The sequence below is a fragment of the Macrotis lagotis genome, chromosome 1 (genome assembly GCF_037893015.1).
Source record: "Macrotis lagotis isolate mMagLag1 chromosome 1, bilby.v1.9.chrom.fasta, whole genome shotgun sequence".
Classification (NCBI taxonomy): domain Eukaryota; kingdom Metazoa; phylum Chordata; class Mammalia; order Peramelemorphia; family Peramelidae; genus Macrotis; species Macrotis lagotis.
In genome coordinates this window covers 824736286-824756234 of record NC_133658.1, presented here as the reverse complement: position 1 = coordinate 824756234, position 19949 = coordinate 824736286, and the positions used below count along the sequence as shown (strand labels likewise).

Below are 19949 nucleotides of genomic sequence, written 5' to 3'. Positions count from 1 at the left end.
TTCATCTTAACTCTTTCTCTGTGTGTTATAAGAGTAAAAATTAGGTAACTAAGTGATCCCAAGATGCCTACAATGGAAATAGAGAAATATTTTAAGAAAATAAAACCAGTAAATTTCCTTGAAAATGACAGAGATCTCAAAGCTCCTCACACTACTGAAAATAATAATAATAATAATGATAAAAACACTAATAGAAAACAAAATTGTTAGAAATTATCATAAGAAAGTTAAAAGTCACTGAAAATTTATAAACAAGTTGTAAAGAAGTACCAAAACAATAAAAAATAAAATCTGGAATAAGAAGAGAAACACAAGACAACACAAAAATATATGATAAACATATGAAAAAGTAAAAAAAAAAACAACTCCCATACTAAAATGAGTTCAAACAATCTAAGAAACAAGTCATGGTATCCTCGGGATCATGTTCAAGCAGATCATAAAAGAATATCAAGGAATTCTAAGAATTATAAGAATTATTTGTGTGTATGTATGTAACTGAAATTAGCAACAACAACATTGAACACATCTAGCAAAGCCTAGAAGGAATTCAAAGAATACTTGAACATGATAAAAAAGTCTTAGGAGAGAATAATGGTTAAGCTTGCCAAAATGAAAAATTGCATAAAAAATTTGAAAATAAGAACAAATACAACTACAAAAATTAAGAAGTAGAATGATAAGACAGAATGACAGATAATGCAGGAAAAATGAGCTTAGAAAATAACTGGAAAAAAGATATAAAGGTTAAATAAATCAAAGTGAATGATTTGAGGGGACAGAAAATAAGTCAATTATTAGAATCTGGGGGCAAATAATATTTTTTTCTTTTCAGAAAAGAATCTGAAAACTACAGCTATGTAATAGTCACATAATTAGTCCATAAATGGAAATAATACAGCTATCCCAAGAAGGAAACACTTAAAGCTCAACTTATTCAGGTATATCATTAAATTTTAAAATGAGGATTTTTTTAAAATTTATTTTTATCAAAGATATTATTTGAGTTTTTCAATTTACCCCCCAATCTTGCTTCCCTCCCCCACCCCCACCCCACAGAAAGCACTCTGTCAGTCTTTACTTTGTTTCCATGTTGTACCTTGATCCAAATTGGGTGTGATGAGAGAGAAAATCTTATCCTTAAAGAGAACATAATTCTCAGATGTAACAAGATCAGACAATAAGATATCTGTTTTTTTTCCTAAATTAAAAGGAATAGTCCTTGTACTTTGTTCAAACTCCACAGCTCCTTATCTGGATACAGATGGTACTCTCCTTTGCAGACAGCCCCAAATTGTTCCCGATTGTTGCACTGATGGAATGAGCAAGTCCTTCAAGGTTGATCATCACTCCCATGTTGCTGTTAGGGTGTACAGTGTTTTTCTGGTTCTGCTCATCTCACTCAGCATCAGTTCATGCAAATCCCTCCAGGTTTCCCTGAAATCCCATCCCTCCTGGTTTCTAATAGAACAATAGTGTTCCATGACATACATATACCACAGTTTGCTAAGCCATTCCCCAATTGAAGGACATTTACTTGATTTCTAATTCTTTGCCACCACAAACAGGGCTGCTATAAATATTTTTGTACAAGTAATGTTTTTACCCTTTTTCATCTCTTCAGGGTATAGACCCAGTAGTGGTATTGCTGCGTCAAAGGCACATTTTTGTTGCCCTTTGGGCATAGTTCCAAATAGCTCTCCAGAAAGGCTGGATGAGCTCACAGCTCCACCAACAGTGTAATAGTGTCCCAGATTTCCCACAACCCTTCCAACAATGAACATTATCCTTCCTGGTCATACTGGCCAATCTGAGAGGTGTGAGGTGGTGCCTCAGAGAAGCTTTAATTTGCATTTCTCTAATAATTAATGATTTAGAACATTTTTTCATATGGCTATGGATTGCTTTGATCTCCTCATGTGTAAATTGCCTTTGCATATCCTTTGACCATTTGTCAATTGGGGAATGGCTTTTTGTTTTAAAAATATGACTCAGTTCTCTGTATATTTTAGAAATGAGTCCTTTGTCAGAATCATTAGTTGTAAAGATTGTTTCCCAATTTACTACATTTCTTTTGATCTTGATTACATTGGTTTTATCTGTGCAAAAGCTTTTTAATTTAATGTAATTGAAATCATCTAATTGGTTTTTGGTGATGTTCTCCAACTCTTCCTTAGTCATAAACTGTTCCCCTTTCCATAGATCTGACAGGTAGACTAGTCCTTGATCTTCTAATTTGCTTATAGTATTGTTTTTTATGTCTATGTCCTGTAATCATTTGGATCTTATCTTGGTAAAGGGTGTGAGGTGTTGGTCTAATCTAAGTTTTTTCCATACTAACTTCCAATTATCCCAGCAGTTTTTATCAAAGAGGGAGTTTTTATCCCAATGGCCGGACTCTTTGGGTTTATCAAATAGCAGATTACTATAATCCTCTCCTGCTTTTACACCTAGTCTGTTCCACTGGTCCACCACTCTATTTCTTAGCCAGTACCAAACAGTTTTGATGACTGATGCTTTATAATAAAATGAGGATGTTAAGGAAACAATCCTTTAGTGACACAAATATATAAATCAGAGTCTTATGAGATTGGTCCTCTGAAAACCAGAAATAACTGAAAAAAATCAGAATAAGATATATATCTCTTCTGATTTTTTGACTTTGATTTTACATATGATACATAGATATTTAGCCATCTGTTCAAAAAACATGAGCTTCCAATACCAGAATAAGTTTAGTAAACCTAAGAATCCTGTTTAATAGCTAGAAAATATTAAAAATCAAACACTTCAAATAATTTTTTTCAAAAAAAAAATGAAGCTCTCTAAAGAACCTTTGGAACTGACTGGAAAATATTCTGAAAATTAAATATTTAGATAGATACTTTTCAAATAATATTAAGTGGTATTTTATACTAAGAACTATCATGAATAAATAAAAATACAATGTAGTGTTGACTAAATTACTGAAAAAGTTGAATTTGGAAAGGAAAAGATGTTGCTAACTTTCTAAAAGGGAAAATAAAAGGCAAGAGAGAGTTGATCTTGATAAAATTATTATCTGATGAGGAGGGATGGGATATCTAATTTTAGAGATGTTTATTAGCATAAAACACTCTGTTTAGTGTGTATCTTATTTAATAATAGATACAATAAAATTCTTTCTTCTGAGAACATTAATAATTTACCAAACTGTTGAATGAGTGAAATTTTTCAGGTGCAATATATAATTATTGATTATAAACATAAGGAGAAGGGTTAAATAATGGATTTTTTAAAAATTCATTTTCATAGAAAACATATTTCATACAAAAATAAGTACACAGACTAATCTTAAAATATTGGGCTAAAATTTGTCATGTGAAAACAGTCTCTTACCCTCTTCCATTTTGTGGGTTATTTTATCCTTCTCATTTAAAGTTATGAGACAAATTTCTATTTTCCTTCATTTATTTCCATTATTTTCTGAATTAGGATTTTGTTGTTCCTTTTTCTATATAAAGAAAATATTTTTGTCTCTTTTTGTCTCTTTAGCAATTTTTTCTTAAGCTACTTTAAGGTAATACTATTCCTTCAGGCTCTCTTCTCTTTATTAATAAATGCTTACTGAATAATTGATTGAGAAAAGGGATTATGATAATAATTATGATAAGAAATATGATTATTGATTAAACAAATGGAAAAATAAGATGAAACAAAATTATTTTATTATATAAAAATGAATAAATTTTTGCATACTAGATAAAGTATTAAAATAAAAAGAAAATAAATTATGGAGAAAATATAACATCTAGGCTCTATAAAGAGACAATATAAATTTATAGTGGAAATTCTCTAACAGACAAATGGTCAAAGGATTTGAACAATTTTGAGAAAAGAAATAAATTATTATTCAAATTCAATAACAATCATAGAAACACACATGGTAACAGCAAGGGAACAATACAGGGATGAGTATAGACTTGAAATGAGAAGATACCAGGGTTCTTATCTTATTTTTGACAATAGCTACAAGTATGCTCTCTGAGCTTCAGTTTCTTCCTCTGTAAAATGGAAAAATTAATAGCCCCTACCTCATCTAGTCATTGTGAGAGGCCAAAAATAAAGTGTTAAAGTAATAATAACTGACATTTAGATAACAATTTAAGGCATATAAAATGTTTTCTATACATTATCTCCACTTGATGTAAGAACTCTTTGGACTGCTATTAGGTATTATTTTTCCTGTTTTACAGTTAAGGTTGCTGAGGCACTTTGGAAGCCTTAAAGAACTTTATACATATTAGTTATTATTATTATTATTATCACTATTGTTATATATCATTCATTTCACATTATTGGTAGAATTAAAAATTGGTGATCTTTTTGGAAAACATAGGATCAAAAGATTGTTATAGAGTTGAAAGGCCATTTCAATAATCTAGTCACAACTTTCACTTTATAGAAGAGAAAATATGACCTGAAAAAGTTAAAGTTGAAGATCAGATAATAAATGAATTGAGGAGCTGGGATATGAGGCTAGCTTTTTTATTTCAAATCCAGTTCTCTTTTCCAAATACCACATGGCAATCTGATCAGCAAACTCCTTCAAAAATCATATCCTTTACAATGTTGTTAATAGCACAAAAAGATCTGACAAGAAAAAAAACCAGTTGTTTTATATGAAATAGCAAAAAACTGGAAACGAGCATGCTGTCCATAAGTGGGAAGTTGTTACATAATTTGTGTAATGTAATATACTATAAGATATGATAAAGATGAAGCAAATATTGAAAGCCTTGGATGAAATTATACCAAGTGGAATTAGAATAATTTTTGGATTGATTATGACTACACTAAAAAACGATAACAGGAGCAAAATTTTGTAAGCTTGTCAAAGAAATTATTGGGATGAAGAGGAATGGAAGGTAATAAGCATTAACTCACTGTCAACTGTGTGCAAGGATTATGCTAAGCAATTTTTTTTACAAATATTATCTTTTTTTTTATCCTTATAATAGCCCTATAAGTAGGTACTGTTATTATTTCCATTTTGCAGTTAAAGAAATTGAAGTAATGAGAGGTTAAGTGACTTGTTAAAGGTTACACAGCTAGCAAGTATCTGAGGTCAAATTTGAACTACAATCTATTATGAATCATTATAATCTCTGAAGAATTAAGGCAAGTAAAGATGTTTGATTAGGCACAAGTGGGTAAATAGCAGTATATTGCCAACTATGACTTATTCTCAAAAAGGAGGTTTCATGTTAGAATTGTAGGATTAGAAAAGGAGGTGAGGGAGAGAAAAGAGATAAAAAGCTCAAATAGTACACTAGTAATCACAGAATATTAAAGGACTGAGGAGAAAGAGTCCAGGATGTTGAGTCAAGCCCCTAAAAAGGATTAATAGTAGGATTAATAATTAATATCCAGTACATTCTACAGAATAAGGAGTAAATAGGCTGAAATTGGCACCATTGGAGGGAATAGCCCTATATAATAGATATAATAACAATAATAGATATAATTATGAGACACTAGGATCATGGATCCTTTGAAGTACCAAATTCCTGGTAATTTTGTTCTTTAGTTGTTTTTCAGTTGTGTCTGACTCTTTGTAACTCCTTTGGTAGTTTTTTCAGCAAAGATACTAGAGTAGTTTGCCATTTCTTTCTCCATCTCATTTCACAGATGAGGAAACTGAGGGAAACAGGGTTAAGTGGCTTGCAACATAATTAGAATCTGAGGTTGGATTTGAACTCAGGAGGAGGAATCTTCCTGACTCCAGGCTCAGAACTGCATTACATAGCTGCCCTAATGATCAATATGTAAATAATTCAAGTTCTATGGTTTTATTTAGTATCTTATTCTCTATGTTGGTTTATAAAAGTATTTTTGGTACTTTTTGAGATGAATAGAGTTTATAATTTTTTAAAAAAGAAAATGTTTAATATTACTTGGGATAAAGTATTGAAAGTATTTCCTCAGTACCTAAAGTAACATTTAACCTTCCCCACCAAAAAAAAAATATTAATACTTATTCAGATAACTTACCAAACAATTTTGGTGTGCTATTAATTCCAGATTTTGTGAGACATATAGTATGCCACGTTCATCATTGTTAGGACACAAATCACAAGTTATTTTCACCATCTTTTCCTGGAAGATACCTATAATTAACATGACTAATTAGAAAAGTAATGTCAGGTAACCAGCCTTTATTAACTGCTTATTATGGAAGAATAGAAATCCACTTAAGCAAGAGGTAGGAAATCACTTTATTTTCTTTCTTTAAAAATTACTTTTTTGTAATTATATCAATTATCATTCCTTTTCCTCTCCCAAGTTAAACAGTCCCTTTTGTCAAAATAACATTGCATTTCAATGAAAGATTCATTCTTACCCTACAGTTAAGAAAATAAACTGGGTAAATAATTTTTTTTAATCTGTGAAAACTAGAAAGTGTTCAGTGCATCCCCACTTTTAAAAAATTAAGAATAAAAGTTCATTGATGTTCAACAAATGGGGAACAACTGAACAAGCTGTGATATATGATTGTGATGGAATACTACTATGCTATAAGAAATGATGAGCTCAATGATCTTAGAAAAACATAGAAAGATTTGCACAAAATAATAAAAAGTAAAATGAGCAGAGCCGAAGAAACATATGTATATAGTAACAGCAATATTGTTTTAAGAATGACTTGGGGGAGGCGGCTAGGCGGCACAGTGGATAAAGCACCGGCCCTGGAGTCAGGAGTACCTGGGTTCAAATCCGGTCTCAGACACTTAATAATTACCTAGGTGTGGCCTTGGGCAAGCCACTTAACCCTGTTTGCCTTGCAAAAATCTTAAAAAAAAAAAAAAAGAATGACTTAGAACAAATAAGCTATTTTAAATACCCAAATTAACTATAAAGGACATATGAAGAAAGATGATATCTATATCCAGATAAATAATTTTGTTTTTAGGTTTTTGCAAGGCAAACGGGGTTAAGTGGCTTGCCCAAGGCCACACGGCTAGGTAATTATTAAGTGTCTGAGACCGGATTTGAACCCAGGTACTCCTGACTCCAGGGCCGGTGCTTTATCCACTGTGCCGCCTAGCCGCCCCCCAGATAAATAATTGATAAATAGAAGCATATTTAGAATAATTTTAAATATACACCTATTTGCGTCTAATGATAGTCTATCTCTAGCCTGGGGAATGAGAGAAGGGGGAAAAAAAGGAAATTTCCATGATAATTTTGTTGTAGATTTGAAAAATAGCAAGTTGTACATAGTAGATTTGCAGGTTCATGTGCAATCAACTTTTTATTGTACTGTGTTATGGAAATACTATGTTATTTCATAAATTAATTAAAAATAAATTTTAAAAATGAATAAAATTTCATTTAATATATATTTAATGCTAAATGATGATGAATTAAAAGAGAGTGAATTAGAAGGAGTAAAGGAGAAAAGGAGGAAAAAACCTTATAAGAGAATGGAAATGAAGGGAAAGAGGAAAGAGAGATCAGATGAAAAAAGGAAAAGAAGAAAGAAATTTTTAAAAAAAAAAGACACAAGTTCTGAATATCCTAAGGTTAGTGTGTTAAAAAAAAAAAGTAAACTCATACAAAGTGTCCCCTTAACATTAACTGGGACTGTGGACATCTGTATTAACTAAAGATTTGTTCTTTCTCACCTTTCAAATATTATTCCATCAATGTCTATTAACCCAGAGGAATATTGTTCATACCTGGGAATAGTTTTGGATTTTAATGTTCAAAAACGGGTTTTGCTTTTGAAAAAGTATCTCTTTTACCATGTAATTATGAAGGCTTTAAACATATAAAAAGAGAATAGTTTAGTTATTGCCTAAACATCCTTTTTGAAATTAAAAACTGAATTTTTTCTTTTTTTCTAAATTATAGTGGTTGTGTTTAAGAATTCCAAAAGTTACATTGAAACTAGTATTTGTTTCATTTCCTGAGATTTGCTTTTTTACAAAAAGTAAAATGTATTTTTTAGACTAAGTCCTAGTGGGAATAATTAATAGTTTTATTATGGAAATACTAGCCAGAAAACAAATAGTTAAATTCTGTGCCCTGTTAAATCTTTTGCCTTTTCATGTTGACCTTGTGAAAAGTAGATTATAGAAAAAACTATGTTACACCATCCCTGAGAAATGTTAAGTTATAAAAACACTGTTATTCCCTGAGACACTGCTTCCTTATCAGACTTTGAGTTAATAAGAATTATCCAGGGTAGAGAGAGAGAATCCTGCAAGGGCTGGAAGTGGAGGCAGAAGCCCAACATGATAACAAACTGTTGCCTCTTTGTTCCCCAGAAATAAATCATTGCCACCCCTGAACATCCTGACATAATTCTTTATTCTATACCTGCTTTCCCAGTACATACACCATGCCTGGTTTCCTCATATAAGATGTGATTTCCCCTGCTAATTGCTTATCCCCTACAAATAGAGCCAAGCTTCAATTACCTGTGAAATTAAGCTTATATATGTCCCTTGTGATCCTAAGTCTGCATGAATTCTCTCACCATTTGAACCCTAACTCACCAGTTGAACCTCAACCTGCATCAGTCTGAAAAATATCTTAGTGGAAAAGATTTTAAGAATAAGTCCCAATTCAACCACCATAAAGACAAAAAAAGGTGCCCTCGAAAAGTTTACATTCTCCTGAAGTTTACATTCTATTTCTCATTCATTTCAGTTAACTAATGTCAATAAATCAAGAAACTGGCCTTTATTAAACGCCTACTGTATTGTTCTGCACAATTAATTTAGCCAGTTTTAACTAAGCTCTCTGAACCTCAATTTTTTGAGTTCTACATGGGGCATCTGAGTCATCTTTGGAAGTGTGAAAATGTCTTAGAAGGCACTATTTCTGCCCTCAAAGAAAGTTAAGGAATGGAAAGCTAAATGTACTATGTCAGAGTTTATTTATGCAAAAGATAAACCTTCCTTGGCAGTGAGGTAAAGATTAATTCCCAAATGATTATCACATATAGAAAAGGTTCTAAATTCAGAAGCAAAGAACACTATGTCCTGGGGTGGTCAGAGAAATTACACCTTTCAAGAGAATCCAGTGGATAAGATGTAAAGAAGATGGGAAGGTACATGAGGAACAGGAGAGACAGGAATGTATGAAGTTAGCTCATGAGAAAATGAGTAGTAGATCAATCTAGCTGAGGCAGAGTTCTCGGGACTGGTGTGAGAAATAAGGCTGGAAAATCAAGTTGGGTCAGGATTTTGATAAACTAGAATATCAAGTCTAAGGAGTTTGATTGTACAGGCCAGAGTTTTCTAAATTGTGAGATGAACCCCTGAAAGATCAGGAATAGAATTATGGATATTTTTGAATATAACTTCTGTTAAATATAGTCATCAGTTTTCCCAATGAAAACAAAGGGCAACAAAAACAAATCTACTAGTGATTTCCAAATGACCACTGCAATGCATTAGCAGTTATTTAATATGGTATGAATAAATGAAAATTGTTTTGGATTCTCAATATTTGAAGGAATCAGGATAAATGAAGGTCTAGGGTAATTAGTTTAACACATGGCCCCTTTTACAATTTGGACATATTATATGCTTCCCAGATAGTTGTATACTGATAAAGGAATCTGATGTCCGTCCAGTTTTTCAACTTGTTCTATGAACCATCAATGTTATGGGGGAGAAAAGGCCCATTCAAGGGAAGGCTCTTTTCAATATTATTGGAGCAGGGCATGAGAGCATTTCCATAGGTCAAGAAACACAGATAATTTTTCATGCTTAAAGAGCTAGAAAAAACATTTGAGCTAAAAAAAGAAATTGAAATTTTCTTAGTGATAATAAAAATATTGCAAATTCACAAAAAAAAATTTTTCCTGAAACAAACATTAAGTGGACATTTTTGAAAACAGCAACAAAACCCAAAATTTTTTACTCCAAACAAATTTAAATTAGTCAGATTCATAAAATCCAGAAAGATAACCACATTAAAAAAATTAGAATTATGGATAATGAATTTACAAAATAATATTTTTATCTATTTCCCAATTTCAAAACTAAATGAAAAAGAAGAAAATAAATGCCTATTTATTAGGAAGGATAGATTTATTTTGAGTCTATTGTGTGTCTACAAAGATAATCACATTTGATCCTTACAGTCCAGAGAAATAGTTGCTATTCTTATCCACATTTTATAGTTGGAGAAACTGAGGCAGACTTGCCCGGGCCCATACAGCTAATAAGTGTATGATATTTGAATGAAATCAAGTCTTCCTGACTCCAGACCTATGCTCTATCCACTGCACCACCTCACTGTCTCTTGGGTAAGCTTATTAATCACTTGACTAAACTACAGAAACAATTCCATTTTATTTTAAAGATATACATATTTCTAAATATGAATTCCTAAAGAGTCAATTTGTCATGGACAAAATATGAGTCATTCGATTTTACTATATTTAAAAAAGAATGGCTAATCAATTTGTCTTATGATAGTATACTGAAACAGAAATCTGAACCTATAAATCTCATTTTGCTTTGGCTACAGGTGATGAGAAGTTCTGGGATTTATCTAACAAATACAAAGATTACTACGATTTGTAGTGACTTTAAGTAAATATTTCTTCTTTGCTGTTAGGTAGACAAAACAACAAGCTTGATTAGTGGTTGAAAAAAGGATTACAGGAAGCAAATAATCAGTGACACCACATTTAGAAGAACTTTGCATCCTAGAATAAAGCATTAATATTCTATTATTATTATTATTATTATTATTATTACTATGTGTATCATTCTTATAAATATGAAATGTGAAAGGATCATATCAGTAAGTATCTGTATATTACATTATTTTATTATGCCACTTAAAATTTTTAATTTCATTTGAATGAAATATTAGCAAAGAATAAAATATTAGCAAGGAAATTTTTATGGTAAAGTGATGGAAGGGTCACTATGATTGCTTGTTCAAACAATGCATTACTTCATAATGGAACACATGCAATGGTAAGGCACTGAAGGTTTGTACAAGCAGGGGAATGATAAGTGACAATTAAAGTAGAAGCAATGTTGCAGGGATAGATTGCAGTGGAAGGTACAAGAAGGTACATATAAGAATTGGAGGTACCAGTTAGATTAGGAGGAAAAAAATCAGGTATGATAAAAGGCAAAACTTGGATACAAACAGTGAAAAGGGAGGGAAAAGATAAACATGAGAGACATTTTAAAAAATTTACCAAATTTGATAGGTGTTTGGAAATAGGAATTTAGGGAGAAAGAGAAGTTGAAGACTAGGAATCTAAGTTTGGAAGAGAAAAGAGAAATCATATAGTTCCAAACCCTACTTGAAGCATGCATTTTTTCCTATACCTAATAACATTTAACATTTCTCAGAACACTTCCAATAACAGGACGCTTCCTGATTATAAGAATCAATCAATTAATGCATTAACAAGCACTTTTCCACTACATATCACACACTGTGCTTGACGCTGGAGATACAAAGACAAAAAAATGAAAGCTTACATTCTATTGGGGAAGAAACCAGTCCATACATAAATGTAACATAGACAAGGCTCCAATCTCCCTAGTTTTCTCTAAGCTCTTTTTTCCTGAACTGGGTGGTATTGGCTGTTTTACTGCTGACCTGCATTCACATTGACTGGTTCCCTAGAGAAGGGACCAGAAAAGTACAACTCCTAAGTGTCCCACGGGGAAATCTGTTGAGGGAGGATACACTATTAATATTCATTACTGAAAGTTCTTAGCCCCCACCAATATGTTTCCCATTTAAACAGAGAAGTAACAGTAAACTCTTAAAAATGAAACATTTGCTGATTGAGAAGGTCAAAGCAATAATAAATATAACATAATATTTACTCAGTAGCTAGTAAAAGCAGAAGTAATCAAAACTTGAATCTACCCTTAAGTCTGAGTCACATTCTCTTACCAAAACACACAATGTCTATGGGGACATTAGACACACAATCACAGAAACCTAGTCATAAGGAGCAAGTCAAGATTCTGGTTCACAGATTTGGATATTGGTGGCTTCTTCTAGGATACTATACTATTTATTAACTGCTCCTGAATCTCTCTGTTTACTTGCTGTTTTCTTACTTCTCTGCTACTCAGAGGCACCAGGTTCAGTATATAGAGCTCAGGGTATGGAGTCAGGAAGACCTAATTTCAAATCCAACCTCATATAATTGGGGTTAAGTGACTTGTCCAGGGTCATACAGTTAGGAAGTGTCAAGAGTTTGAGCTCAGATTGAACTCAGGTTGTACTGATTACAGGACTGGTGCTCTCACCATTGCACTACCTAACTGCATCATCTTTCTTGACTTATCTGCTGCACTTGACACATGACCATCATCTATTGCACTTGAGTTTCATACCTCTTTATCATGACATCTATCTGACCAGCCTTCCTCAATTTCATTTGCTGGCTCATCATCAACATTATAAACTCAAGTTCCATCTTGGGTTCTCTCTTCTCTTTCCCTCTATGTTCTCACTCTTGGTAATCCTATCTGTGCCTATGGGTTTGTTTACCTATATCATTTTGAGGCAGATGACTCCCTGATCCATATATGCAGCCCATCTCTACTCAGAGCTACAGTCTTTTTCTTTTTTAAAAAATGTTATTTAAGGCAATGGGATTAAGATTGGCTTGCCCAAGGTCACACAGCTAGGTGTTATTAACTGACTAAAGTCAGATTTGAGTTCAGGTCCTCTTGACTCCAGGGCCAGTCCTTTATCCACTGCGTCACCCAGCTGCCCTGGAGAGCTTCAGTCTTGCATCTCCAATGGTTTACTGGACATTTCAAGCAAGATGTACTGGAGACAAGTTTAAAACTGAATTCTTTATCTTTCTTCCTAAATCTTCCTTTCTTTTAAATTACTTTTTTTAATTTGATTTTTGCAAGGCAATGGGATTAAGTGACTTGTCCAAGGTCACACAGCTAGGTAATTATTAAGTGTCTAAGGCTACACTTGAACTCAGGTCTTCCTGACTCCAAGGCCAGTGCTCTATCCACTGCACCACCTAGCTGCCCTCAAATTACTTATGACAAAGGTAGCACCATCCTTCCAATGTCTCAGGTGCATGATCTTGGTGTCATCCTAGACTCCCCATTTTTCCCTCACCCCACAGAGCCATCTAACTACCCCATATTTGTATCAAACATATTTACATATTAGTCATGTTGTGTAAGATGAATTGGAACTAACGGGAAAGAAAGAAAATTAAGAGATAGGAAGGAAAGACGAGAAGTTTTTAATAAGTGTACATAGTATACATTCAGATTCCATGGTTTTTCCCCTCTGGATGTGGATGGCACTGTCCATAGCAGGTCCCTTGATCCATCAACCTTAACAGCACTCATAATCACTACATTCTTGTGGCTGTACTATATTTTAAGTGAAGTGAATCAAAAATTGGAGAACCTGTTCCCATCACAGAACCCTGGTTCTTTGACCTGGGGATGGTTATTATGCTCAAACTTGAAACAATCATTAAGAATTGTATTATCTGCTACTCGAGAGTCTGTGGTTAGAAACCACTCAAGCACTGAAAATGATTGTTTCTGATTCACCTTCCCAGTCATGATTTACAAATATAATTTCTATCTTCATGACAGCAGGATGGAGTTCTTTTCAGGAGAGTTTCTAGTTTGTAAATCTTGTCCATTATCCTGAACTTAATTAATTAAACCACTACTTGATTTTGCCAGTCTGCCTTGAACCTGCTTTGTTTTCATTTGGTTACTCATGGTTAGAGAGTATATTTTAAAATCTGTTAACAGTATGTATACCAGTAGTAAAGTGGCAGAGTCACTTTTATTTCCCAGTTTCACCCCTGCTCTGTACTTTCATCCTTTATCCCCTCTCCTTCTGCCAGTGATTCATTACTTTGAAGGGTATTCGTGTATAAACATATTCTGTTCCAGGAAACTTCAACATAAGGATCTATAGTTCTTAAATTCCATGGCTGGAAGTTTTAGAAAGACAAAGTATTTTTTTTAAACAAATAAAAGTTAACAGACTTTCCTAAGGAACAAAAGAAAAAGTCTTCAGGTTTTTACAAGGGTAAAAGGAAATTAAGTTAAGGAGGTCCTAGAAAGAATATGGAAAAATATAGGTGATTCAAAAAGCAAAAGATATCAATGAAATTTATTTTTTAAAAGAATAACAAAGAGATTCATTCAGCAAAACCATTATAGGTCTGTATTGTGATATATGAATATGATGGAATACTATTCTATAAGTAAACATGAGGGATGGGACTTCAGAAAAGCCTGAAAAGACTTTTATGAGTTGATGCTGAGTGAAATGAGTAAAACAGAAGAATATTATACACACTAAGAGCAACACTGGGTGGCTTGTTCATTTTAGCAGTACAATAATCAAAGACTTTAAAATACTTGTGATGGAAAATATCATTCATATCCATATCCAGAGAACTGAGGAGTTTAAATGAAGATCAAAGTCATTATCTTCAATTTTTAAAAAGTCGTTTTACAATGTAAAGACTGACAAATTGCCTTCTGTGGGGGGGGTGGGAGGGAGGGAAGTAAGATTAGGGGAAAAATTGTAAAACTCAAAATAAATAAAATATTTAATTAAAAAAGTTGTTTTATGTATTATGTTATTTCTCTCTAATGTTTTTTCTTCTGTTTGGACTTGATCCATATGGATCTATGTTTAGGATGGTTACACCTGTAGAGCCTATATTAGATTGCTTTCTGTCAGGGAGAAGGGGGAAGGGAAGGGAAGGGAGGGAGAGAGAAAAATGTAAAATTCAAAATCTTGCAAAGAATTGATTGGCGAAAACTACCATTGCATGTAGTTGTAACAAAAAATAAGATATTTACATTTTAAAAAACCAGAATCACGCCTACCTATTACATTAAGAGTTAATTACAATTGCCTAGCTGTGCGGTCTTGGACAAGTCACTTTAATCCCATTGCCTTTCAAAAACCGAAAAAAAAACGCCTAAAAAAGTTAATTGCTTGCGTATGAATCTTTAAATATCTATGATTTGATTTCTCATTCTTTTCTAAAATGTAATGACCAACTGAACCGCATTCACTGCACATAATACATAAAATCATTGATAATCATTAATGAAAATATTCATCCTTTAAACAAAGTGGCAAGGAGGCAGCAATGCCCCTGCCCGTTCATGTGTAGGCGGCAGGCGGCCCCAGAGGAGCGGAGCTGGCAGGCCCGGGGCCGGCAGGGAGGCCCGAGCCCGGGGCCTCCGTCGTCCTCGGCCGGGCCGGGTTCCGGGGCGGCCCCGGCTCTGGGGCGGCCCCGGCTTCCGGGGCGGCCCCGGCTCTGGGGCGGCCCCAGGGGCTACTGTCTGCCCCCGCGTCCTCGGCGGCCGCCCAGGCGGGCCGGGCTGAAGCTCCGGGCCAATGCCGGGGGCCTGACGGGGTCTGGAGGCTGCAGAGCCCCGCGGCCGCTGCGGGCCCAGCCCCAGGCCCGGCGGCAGGGAGGTGGCCCAGGCCCGGGAAGCCGGGCCGGACGTGTCCGGGGCCCCGCCCGCCAGTCCGAGACGCCGGCTTGTACGCGCCTGGTGGGAATACAGATTTCGGATAAAAAAACAAAAAAACCCTCCGTTTTGGGGGAGGGGCTGGAAAGACAAAATGGTTTAAAAGGGCGGGTGGGCGCCCCCCCCCGGCCCCGGCCCCGGCCCGGGCGGGCAGCGGCGCACTTACCCGCGGCCTCGCCCATCCTGGTCCGCGCAGCCGGGCCGGGCCGGGCCGCAGCTCGGCTTCCCGTCAGCTCCGGGGTTCGGTTTCGGTTTCTCTTCGGGGCTCTCTCCCCCGGGGAGGGGCTCCGGTTATGTAAACGGCTCTTTCTGGGTTCCCCGGGCCGGATCCCCCCTCCCGGCAGCCATCCCTTACTTTATTAACCATGTTTGAAAAAAATCCAACCAAATCCAACCCCCCCAAAAGCCCTTTGGTAAAAACCGCGGGAAAACTCCCTTTAAGATCCGCACCCCCCCCCCCCCCCCCCCGTTTCACTCCTGGCCCTGCTTGGGGAGGGGCTTCCTCTTCTGTCAGCGAGGAAGAGGGCAGCCCCCCACCGGCCCAAAGCCGGGGCCCGGGACACGCTCCTCTGTCCTAGGCAGAATTGACTGGTCATGAGTTCATGGGTCAACTGGTAACAATTCATTTATTGAGCACCCATGGGGTGCACACAGAGCACCATACAGTTAATGGGTGGGGGGACATCATAAAGGATCAGACACCATTCCTGCCCTCAAAGAGCTTACAGTCTTAGAGAGCAGATGAGACAAAAAACATAAAATATGAACAAATGACATTAAAAAAAGTAGATCCAGAAGTCAGAGATTAAGAATGGTTTATACAAAGACGAATCTCAACGATTGCCTCACTAGCCTTGCAACCCTGGGCAAGTCATCTGACTTCCCAGCCTCCGTATGCTGATCTGTGAAATGAGGCGAATGGCTACAACACTAATTTTACAGGGTTGTGAAAACCAAATGAAATAATGTATGTAAAGTGCTTTGCAAACCATAAAGCATTACATAAATGTCAGTTGTTATAACTTTCAAAAAGGAGTCAGAGAAAAGCTTGGGCAAATGCACCTTGAGCTTTGGTTTTATAGGAAGAAAGGCATGCATGCATAAAGGTTTACTCAGCAAAGTCTTGGAGAGGGGGAGGAAGATTAGTATAGTTGAAGCAAATGCTACAGACTTTAATATAGACTGGAAGATGAATAATGAGCTAAGACTAGGGTTTGGTTTTGGGTTTTGTTTTTAAATGAAAAAAGGTCCAGAACAGTCTCAATTCATATCAGTCATTTAGGCCCTCAGTGCTCCCTTCTGACTCCCAGGTAACAATGTCTTCTGCCAAGTATTCAAGGCCCTCCACAAATGCACCCTTCTGGACTGCTATCACCCTTCTCCAGTCTACACTCCCAGTTAAACTGTTTTGACTCCGTCACATTGTTCAGACCACAGCCTGGAAGGAACTTTCTCTCTGGCTGGAATCCTTATCATTCCTTTAAAGCCCAACTGAAATATCACCTCTTTCAGGAAACCTTTTCCAATATCCTTCCCTCTCCAGGCATTCCTCCTCCCCCAAAGGCATCTGTTTGAGGGCAAAGGGTGGATCAAACCTAAATTGTATCTCCCCCAGTATGCAGCACATAGTTAGCACATGTGCTAACAACAGGTTTCTAATCAATGTTTGTTATATTATAATGTATTAAGGAAAATGTGAAGTTTTTTGATGAATTCAGAAGGGAAGGAAGTTGTGCAAAGAAAGCAGCTCAAGCTCCTCAACCAGGCAAGAGTTTATTATTATTCAATTCCCAGTTGATGAATCTATAGAGGAGTAATGGAAACATTTCTTTAAAAGTATCCTACCATTCAGGCTGAGCTTCTACATAATTGGAATTAGTGCTGTCTTAATTTACTTTTGTTCTATCATATGGTTTCCATTTCTCCTACAAATAAAGCTTTTTTGTCATATTCAGACAGATCTGTCATAACTTAAGTTTATAAGGGTCTGGAAAATAGTGAGGTTCAGCACCTGTGGATCAAGAGCCAAAAACAATTAATGCTAAAAACCAGAAATAAGACAGAAGAATCCTTCTGTGATATATGCTTCCTTAAACATTCATGTTAAAACAGTGAACAATGTTAATATTCCTACCATACAAAAATACTTCCACTCTACTTATTCAAAAGCTGAATGGAAGTAAAGAGCCTATATCTAATAACTATCCACTTTCTGTTGTGTTTCTAAGTCATTTTTACTTTAGGATTCCTAAATTACACTTAAGAAATGGGAAAAATCTTCACCCCCCCCAAAGTTCCACTTCAGAATAGAATTTTCTTAAAGAGAATTTTCTTGATGGTGCATGCACTATTAATTAGGGGGTGTTTTTATATTATTCTTTCCTTAGTTTGTACTAAATGACATTAGCAGACACAATACACTTGTTTATAATATTCTTTTTCTACAAGTATGAAAACCACATTGACAAGGAATCTCTTTCTCAGGTATACTTCCAGCTTGATAACCATAATCCCAAGTAAGTTCTGTTCCTGCCTTCACATGCCTAAAAATAAATAAATAAATAAATACATAAGTAAACATACATATGAACAGTACCCACAATAAACAGCAGTCACACACGTAGAATTTTATTTTGAATGTAGCTTTTTGTATAAGGCATTGTGTGTTAGATGCTAGTGACACGAACAGAATAATGTCAATCTTTGCCCCTCAAGAAGTTTACCATCTTATCAGGGAAATGCTTTGTATAAATCATTATATAAGGGTGTGTACAAATAAAAATATGCACACACATGAATCTCATTAACCCTTCTTACAATGATTTTCTACATACTTTATAGTGTTTAAAAGAGTCTATATTACTTTCTGAGTCAACATTTTTTCTAAATCAATAAAAAAAATCAATTATGATACAACTTCTAGTTCTGAGGAATGAAAGCCTGTATAAACTGCCAGAGCATGCAGGTCAGGGAAAAGCTATCAGTGAAGAAGAACTTACAACTTCTATTGCATTTAATTTTCTGGGTTACATCTTATCTGAACCAGGAGTTCATAACTGTGACAGCATCAGAATCAATTATTACAATAATTAATAATTTCATTGAATAGGAAAACTTTTTAGATAATTTTTAATAAAAAATGTCAGACAAGGGTGCCAATTAAGTTGCTCTATAGACAGAAAGAGCCTGTCATTTTTGTTTTTTGTTTTTAAAGCCACACCTTTTATGTTTTCCCCCCTACACAAGCAAAATTAAATTCAAACCTTTTTGTGAAGAATGCCACCCATGGAAAATTTCTGTCATGTGTCTCTACAAAAACATTCTGTACGAAGAGATTTGGATTACAACTATGCTGTAAAAGAAAAAAAAATCTGAAATATAATACAGATTAAAAAGAATTAGAAGGGTCAAAACTTTTTTTCTTTAAGAGAACCAGAATATAATTTTGTTTTCTTAGTTTTTTCTTTATTTTCTTTCTCCTCCTTCCTTCTTTTCTTTCTTCTTTTTTTTTTTTACTGAGGACCAAGTGTTCAGATTTCATTAATTTTTCTTGATGATTTAGAATTATTTTAGATGGAAAAAATCTCCCCCATACATAGGGTTGTTGTGAAGGTCAAAGGAGATACTGGATATAAAACAATTTGCAAAATCTTATAGTACTATGTGAAAGTCAGTTCTTATTACTATCATTCTTACTATTTTTATTAAGAGGATAACATGGGTAGGTGGATTCCACCCTCATCTTACTAAGTGTCCTGATCATGGCAAGTAGAACTGAACCTGTTCAAGGTATGGAGTTATTTCAGAATTACTCCCTTCACATTTTTGTAAAATTATTCTGCACATACAATCCAAGGTAGATAGAGTAAATATTTCAAGTGGAAGTGACAAACTTATCTTTGATAACTTCAAAAAGGAGAATTCCACTAAGAAAAAAAATTCTCTAATCCACAGGTCAGCAAAATTACTGCCTGAAGGCTAAATCTGGCCTACTGGCCACAAACTAAGAATAACTTTTACATTTAAATATAATAAAAATTTATTTTATAATTTAAAAACCATTCTTAGGTTCATTGAAAGATCCCATGTCCTTCACTCTCCCAAAACTAAAAAATATAGTTTCAAGACAAATGTGCCTCCATATCACAGGGGAGGAAGACATTGGTGAACTATAACATACTATACAATCAGTGACCAGAAAGAGCATTGTCCCCTCAAAAAAACACCAGAGACTGGTCCTGGGTGAGTGACTTGATTTCTTTGTATCTCAGTATTCAATGGTGACTTATCTCACAGGGTATTTAGGATGAAAGTATTTTGTTAATTTCAGAGTGGTATAGAAATGTGAATTCTTTTGATTATGACAATGAGGAAGAAGCTCACCCATGGCATAGCTCTAAATACAAT

General features: G+C 35.0%; 2 protein-coding genes across 4 annotated transcripts in view; both read right to left on the bottom strand.

Annotated features, from left to right (window-relative positions):
* Positions 1-15891, bottom strand: part of PHF11 (PHD finger protein 11) — a 43212-nt gene extending 27321 nt beyond the window's left edge. The window contains exons 1-2 of the mRNA XM_074217153.1: positions 15709-15891; positions 6034-6149 (exon numbers count right to left, since the gene is read on the bottom strand). Of these exons, the coding sequence (XP_074073254.1) occupies positions 6034-6149; positions 15709-15724 (132 nt within the window). The 5' untranslated portion in view covers positions 15725-15891. The remainder of the gene's footprint in view (positions 1-6033; positions 6150-15708) is intronic.
* A 258-nt stretch (positions 15892-16149) lies between these two features.
* The window catches only part of SETDB2 (SET domain bifurcated histone lysine methyltransferase 2), a 52229-nt gene continuing 48429 nt past the window's right edge, over positions 16150-19949 (bottom strand). For all 3 annotated transcript variants that reach the window (XM_074217137.1, XM_074217135.1, XM_074217136.1), the window contains 2 exons: positions 18806-18894; positions 16150-18085 (listed from right to left, as the gene is read on the bottom strand). In XM_074217137.1, the coding sequence (XP_074073238.1) occupies positions 17968-18085; positions 18806-18894 (207 nt within the window). In that variant the 3' untranslated portion in view covers positions 16150-17967. The remainder of the gene's footprint in view (positions 18086-18805; positions 18895-19949) is intronic.